This window comes from Nanorana parkeri, unplaced genomic scaffold (genome assembly GCF_000935625.1).
Source record: "Nanorana parkeri isolate BGI_ZX_2015 unplaced genomic scaffold, ASM93562v1 scaffold165, whole genome shotgun sequence".
Taxonomy (NCBI): domain Eukaryota; kingdom Metazoa; phylum Chordata; class Amphibia; order Anura; family Dicroglossidae; genus Nanorana; species Nanorana parkeri.
In genome coordinates, this window is record NW_017306433.1 from 1983469 (window position 1) to 1990386 (window position 6918).

Sequence of the window (6918 nt, forward strand, 5' to 3'; positions counted from 1 at the left end):
AGCCTGCTCGCCCGATAGCTGCGGAACGGGCCGGTGTGCGCACGCGCACACTGCCCGTTCTGCATTGCCGTCATCGGAAGCCCGCCCCTCAGCGGGGCGGGCTTTCGATGATCGCAAGTACGATCTGCCCGCCCAAGGTGGGCAGATCGTACGGGCTTTCAGGAAGCATACGACCATCGCAAGACAAAAGTCTTGCGATGGTCGTAAGGTGTATGGGCACCTTAAGTTCCGCTCAGCTCCATGTGCAGTTAGCAATTATCAGCTACATCTGGGCAGAGAATATTGGTGACGTGTGCAAATAATGATTTCAGCACAGCACTATTATACAATTCAGAGAACTCTGATGAAGAACCTCAAACAAGGTAAACATCCAAATAAAACAGAGCGTGGGCTAACACACTTTTTCAATAGGCAGTTCTCTTAAATCAGGGATGGCCAAACTGCAGCCCTCCAGCTGTGGTGGAACTACGAATCCCATCAGGCTTTGCAAGATTCCCACAGCCACGACTTCAGGAGAGAGATGCTTCATGGGATTTGTAGTTTCACAACAGCTGCAGGGCTTGACTTTGGCCATCCCTGTCTTAGTCAAAAACTGCACATCTGCCTAGTACTCTTAAAATACTAGTACTTGTGAATGTCTGTTAAAACATTTTGTTAGGAAACCACAAACTAAACATCATATAAAGTGGTGGAATTAGTACATTGGAATAACCAAACATCTGTGAAACAGTCACACGCTACTTTACTTTAGATTTGCCTTTGTTTCCATTTCTTTATACACAACATACTTGGCTTTTTAGCAGGTGGCTCTTCATCTTCACTAGAACTGTCTTCGCTGCTGGATTCCTTAGCAGCCTTTTTTTTGGGAAGACTGTTAGCAAGAGGTTTCCTTTTTTTAGAAGCTGGGGATCTGTGAATTCAAGAGTTGAGAACACAAATATATAGCATGTAAGTATATTGCAGGCAATAGATGACTAGAACCACCTTGTTGAAGAATTTCAGGTTTGTCATCAACTTTTAACTACAACATGGATGGTGAATATTTATGTTGGCGTGTTTTTAGTTTTAGCCATCAGTCCACATTAAAGGCCCACCGTGGCAAGTGGTTACTACTGGTTATGATCATGTTCAGAATATGAATTCCTTTTTTTAAATTTCACAGGTCTTCATATGAATTCCTTTTTATTTAACATCTATTTAAATTTTTCTTCACATTGAATGCAGAGAATTATACAATTTGCTGCTGCTATAACTGCTTAAAAATTGTTAGCTGGAGCTTAACTTTAATTTGCTTGTTGCCCACTTAAAGCCCGTCTAAAACTACATGCACATTTAAAAGGTGCCCATACACCTGCCGATCATACGATAATCGCGGGTGTATGGGCAGCGTGCGACCACATCTACTGTACGGTCGCACGACTTTCGTCTTCCTAGCACGCTGGGAAACCAGCCGAAAATCGTATGATTTCCGGCTGGTTGGTAGCGTGCTCGGAAGACTAAAGCCGCATGGGTAGGTGTGTGCAAGTGCACAATGCCGCTCAGCATTGCACTCATCGGCAAGACCTCCCCTCGGCGGGGAGGGCTTGTGATGATCGCAAATACGGTCTGCCTGTCCAAGATGGGCAGGTCGTACAAAATTTTAATGGCCTTACAACCAAATCGCACAACGAAGGTCGTGCAATGGTTGAAAGGTGTATGGCCAGCTTAAGACCATCACCACACGGTCACATCGATTTCACTTTATAACAAACAGCACTGCCTGTTGGAAGTGGAAATTCAATGGATCTACAGGTAATATGAGGCTACAGAGGGTGCTCAGAAAAACAAAACCTGCTGTATGAAAAGACAAACCTTTTTTGTAAGCAAGGGTTAGACTCTGCCAAATTATTAAAGGGGGTAGGAGTCCCCTTTGGGGAGATTCAGCCCTTCAAATATCTCGGTGACCATTATCCCCAAGACAGAAAGCAATAACATTTTAGGGTTATGGGGAAATCGTTCATTGGGGACAAGGTGGCAGATATCAAAGATGAGAATTCCCTTACTTTGGGAAGATTTCCTTTCACTTCCGGTTTATGTCCCAAAGACAGGAATTGAAGGAAATCCTCCACAGCAGGACAGAGCACAGAAAACAAAAGGGTTTAACCCTTTTCTACACTATCCAAAACTATATATACACACACAGTATATCAGTGATAACAGGATGCACCATATATGGCATTTATAATTTTGTTTTGGCATTGTTCTACATCAGGTGTACTGAAACAATCACAGCTTAAAGTGACAGTAAGTTCAGGAGTTAAACCGTAAATATGCATTCAAGTACCTTGCCTATTAACAAAAATGTGTCTTATTTGTATATTACTCAGCTGTAATTCCCCAAATCATCTCTGAATTGGTGCTGACACTGTCCTCCTTCTGGAGGGTGGCTACTTTTGTTCCACATGGTCCCTGCGTGTGTTGGAAAGTAGCCACCGCTCCAAGCTCACTCTCGGAATAGAATACAATCTCATGTTTAGTTTTCTAATTTGTATTGAGATTGTTGTCCATCATGGGAGCGAGCTTGGAGTGGAACAATAGAATAGCATAGAACAATGGGGAGGGATAGAATTTGACAATGATTTACTTGTTGAGTATAACTTCTTGTCTCCTCTTCCCCATTTCTTATACGGGTGTCACAGTGACAGGAAGTCAGAGAAAATCTGAGTGTGGCTGGATGTTTCAACAGGCAAAAACATGTGTGAGGACAGACAGTGGAAAACAAGCTCTAGGACTTCAGAAAATATGTACTGTATTACTACTCACTTTAGCCAATCGCTGTATATATCCACAAGACTGGCAGGGCTGTTGTCCTTATCTTTCTGTTGAATCAGAAAATACCGTTATAAATACAGCGCAACAAATAGAAGATCAGACAGACCACCCAACAATAAACGTATATTATAACCATTATACAAAAAATGAAGCTTGGGCTTCAGATGGCGGCTGTTAATTTTCACAGATGAGACCCACCAGCCAATGCTAGAGGCTTTTAGTACAAAAGCCATGTTCATTTTACAGCAGGAACCCCAATGTGCATAATGCTGTAACCTCTAATGCAGAACTAGTATGATTTCCATTAGTCAGGGCTAAGTCAACCATTGGCCTTGGATGGAAGCCTCCTTCAGCCACTTCCGGTCTATATGCATGTACTTCAGTGCCTGACACATATGCCAGCGCAATGTGTTTCAGCACAATCACTTGTACTCTCCACCAGGGCGCATGTAACAGGATGACAATTGGGAAGCCGTTCAGGCAGGATCACAATATTATTTTAATAAAAATGTAAAAGGTTTACAAAAAAAAAAAAAATGAACTATTTGTGAAATGACATTAACATGTTAAAGCACGAGAGATTTTAGTGATTGGGTTTAATTGCAATTTAAGATTGTCAAAAATAACAAATACAAATGTAGTTTACTGATGGCCATGATATTTACACAAATCAAAAAATAGTAAACTCATATGCACAACCAGACACGAAGAAAATAAGGAGTAGGCACCGATTCAACAGAACAAGGACCTTCATGGCACTCATCTCTTCACAAATCCAACAAAATAGGGATGTAGTCATCATACAAGTCCTTCAGCTTTAGTCCATCTACTCAGAAAGGGGATGGAGGACCTAAGCTATGAGAACAGGCTAGTAAAATTAAACATGTTCTCCTTGGAAGTAAAGAGATTAAGAGGGGGACATGATTTTCATGTATAAAAGCAGAAGGAAGCATTTTCAGTCTCCTCTTCCCCAGTGATCAGACTGCAACATTTAAATGTTGTAGAAAGTCACAGAGGAGAAGGTGCATCAGTGGCTGATCTGTGTCAGATATTTGTGAACGCAGCTAAGAACTACATAGGCACCAGGCTTTACATGGGTGTCTCATTTCTGAGCCAGCATCTCAGTCCAGGAATATGAACAAAGATGGCACTGTCCTTTTGGAAGAAAAAACACCAGATAAAGGCACTGTAAAGGGTTAATACATAAGTACTGTATCCACATCAGCATGCAAAGTAGATATAAACCCAATCACTAAAATCTTAAAAGATGTTAAAGTTGCCTTGTCAGGTTAAAACAAATCCAGATGGAACATCCCGGCAAGAGAGTTTTTATATACAGCTACAAGGACCCTTTCTTGCGACACACAACGCGCTGCTTTTTAGCAGCAATTGTGTTCAATTGCGCAGGCGGAATCGCACAATCCACCCAGCGCAACTGGGATGGGCAAATAATGGCACCGCCATCGACTGTGGTGGGCAACTCCATGGCCGTCCAGTCAGAAATCTCCCAGTTGTGAACATAGCCTCAAAACACCCAGGGGAAAAAAACAGTGCCTTGAAGCTCGTTGCAGACTAAAACAATTCAGGGGGAATCAGAACAACTGGGGCAGACAGAATCTGGAGCAGTTGCCCATTCATTTGATGCTACAGTTTGTTCAATTAAAGTGACATTAAAGTCAATTTCTCTAAATATATATATATTATATAAATAAATAATCAAGCAGCAGAGCTATACAGAAGACGAACAGTCAGAGGTGTCCAGAAGTCAGGGGGTAATGATAACAAGTACAAAGCCCAGTACACTCAGTGCCATGTGGGGCCTGTGCACACACAGAAATGAGCCTGCGTAGGCCAGTGCTGTCCACCCATCACTCACCAATCCGGTGGCCTTGCTGAACTCTTTGGCGGTGCTAACCAACTGGTTGTCGCGAAGGAAGCGCAATATATGAGGGAATAAATCGCTGGGTACCACGGGTCTATCCGCCATGATTCTGGCTTCGCACGCTGCAGCTCCGCGATCACGTGTAAAAGAGGGCTCCGGCGCTTGTCGCATACGTATTACGTCATGAGGAGGAGAAGCTAAGCCGACCAATGGGGGAGGTGCTCAGTATGGGTTTGGGTGTAGCAAGATGGCGTCCAATCATGGCTTGTTACGTAGTGTTCCGCTTGAATCACTGCCTGTATGTACTCCTGCTGCAGAATCAGATATAACATGGAACACACACAGTACAGCATCCTGTTACTTAGTGCTCCATGCACCAGGTTTCATTCTTGTGGCACATGACACCTCTCATTACACTTTGTTGAATGTAGCCGAAATGACCCATTTACATCACGCTTGTCGGTGTCTGCTGAACACACAGACCCAATACAATAACAAGCCGGGATCCAATAGGATTATTATTATACAGAATTTATAAACAGTTTGCACAGCCTTTTACAAAATGGAGGGAGACGGTACAATTAACAACGCAATTTCAATACAGGAGGGCCCTGCACGTGAGAGTTTACAATCTAGCCGGATTAGTGTACACCAGGGGTAGGTAACCTCGGCACTCTAGCTGTGGTGAAACTACAAATACCGTTATGCCTCTGTCTCTGGGAGTCATGCCTGTGGCTGTTAGTCTTGTGGTGCCTCATGAGACTTGTAGTTCCTCAACAGCTGGAGTGCCAAGGTTGCTATTATTATGCCTTGGGTGGAAATGAAACATGCTGCATTTACATCCAAAACAATGCATTACAAGGCGTGGCAGCACGCTAAAACATGTTAAGAAAATAAATATTTTCAGGCTGATCACTTTAAGTAGTATTAAATGCTGAAACCTTGTTTTCAATAATCCAGATCAAACAAATATACATTGCCCAGTAAAGTGTTTATTTAAAATTTTGCCAAAATGCTTACAGTCGTAATGTTCCAATCAGCTGGCTCCAACTCTCTGAGCTCAACCTTCCTGAACTTCCTGTCCAGTCCAGGGTTACAAGGAAAAGTACTATCTATAGGGGGGGGGGGGGGGGGGGGGGGCAATGGCTCACCCTACTTTGTGTGTTTGTGGAGACACACAGCTGGTAAAAGGGTGGTTGTATAGGACCCTGCAAGGGAAAGGAGCCACCCTAAAACGGGATATCAGTGCCAGTACTCAGGGAACCAGCTCATTCTGATGGAGGCTAAAACTTTTAAATATCAATGGGCAACATCCATTGTAAGTGATTTAATCAGCATTTAAAATAGCTTAAAAAGCTTTTGGCTTTAATATCACTTCAATGCGCAAGGTGCTCTTCCTCTTTGGATCGTCTCTGAGTGGTGGGCAGGCCTCAGTGATGCCCAGAGCTCTTTGTATTATTACTGTTGTGCCTTCGGCATGTAGAAATAATAGACGTACCCACTTGCATTATCAAATCGGCCACAAGATGGAGCTAAAGAGAAAACACCTCTGTGTATAGCAGCTTAGACTGTTTTTTCTTTTTTGGTAAAACTCACAACATCCCTCTGCACAAAGAAAAGGAAACAAGTGCATCTTGGGAGTTCAGGTTCCATTTTAGAAAGAGAAAAAGAAGGATCCACTGCCGTCTGCAGCATGTGTCTGGAGGAAAGAGCCCAAATCCATTTTAGGCAGCATCACTGGACTTATTTCTTTCTGTAATTGTTAGCTGGGACTATGTTTATATACTGATTGCATGTTTCTATGTTCTTTATCACAAGTTTCACCCACCCTGTTTTGTTAATAAAACTTCAAGATTTCACCCAATCTGGCTTTTTGCAAAATAGGAGGGTTTAGCTGCATGTCGAACTATACACAGGCCACAGGGCAAGGGGTAGCAGGAACAGAACAATTGCGCTGTGACTGCATTACCTGTGGTGATTCCCCCTCATGGGGAGGTTCCATGACACCCTTAGCTCACAGTATGTCCACGCTCTTCCAGTTTAAAGGACACTGGGCATCATTCAACCTGGAAGGCTGGGGGCATCTAGTGGCAAAAAGGAATTACTATGGTAACTGGTGCTGGAGAGGAGGTTAGTATTGCTGCCAGAGCTGTTTCTTTTTTTTTTTTTTTAAGGATAAGTTCCACCTTTTGCAAAACTTACAGAAATGCATAATTAATAATATA

At 42.9% G+C, this 6918-nt stretch overlaps 1 protein-coding gene across 1 annotated transcript in view; it reads right to left on the reverse strand.

Moving 5' to 3' along the window:
- NOLC1 (nucleolar and coiled-body phosphoprotein 1) overlaps positions 1-4855 on the reverse strand; it is a 25504-nt gene extending 20649 nt beyond the window's left edge. The window contains exons 1-3 of the mRNA XM_018554569.1: positions 4688-4855; positions 2803-2858; positions 780-910 (exon numbers count right to left, since the gene is read on the reverse strand). Coding sequence (XP_018410071.1) covers positions 780-910; positions 2803-2858; positions 4688-4798 — 298 coding nt within the window. The 5' untranslated portion in view covers positions 4799-4855. The remainder of the gene's footprint in view (positions 1-779; positions 911-2802; positions 2859-4687) is intronic.
- Between the last annotated feature and the right edge of the window lie 2063 nt (positions 4856-6918).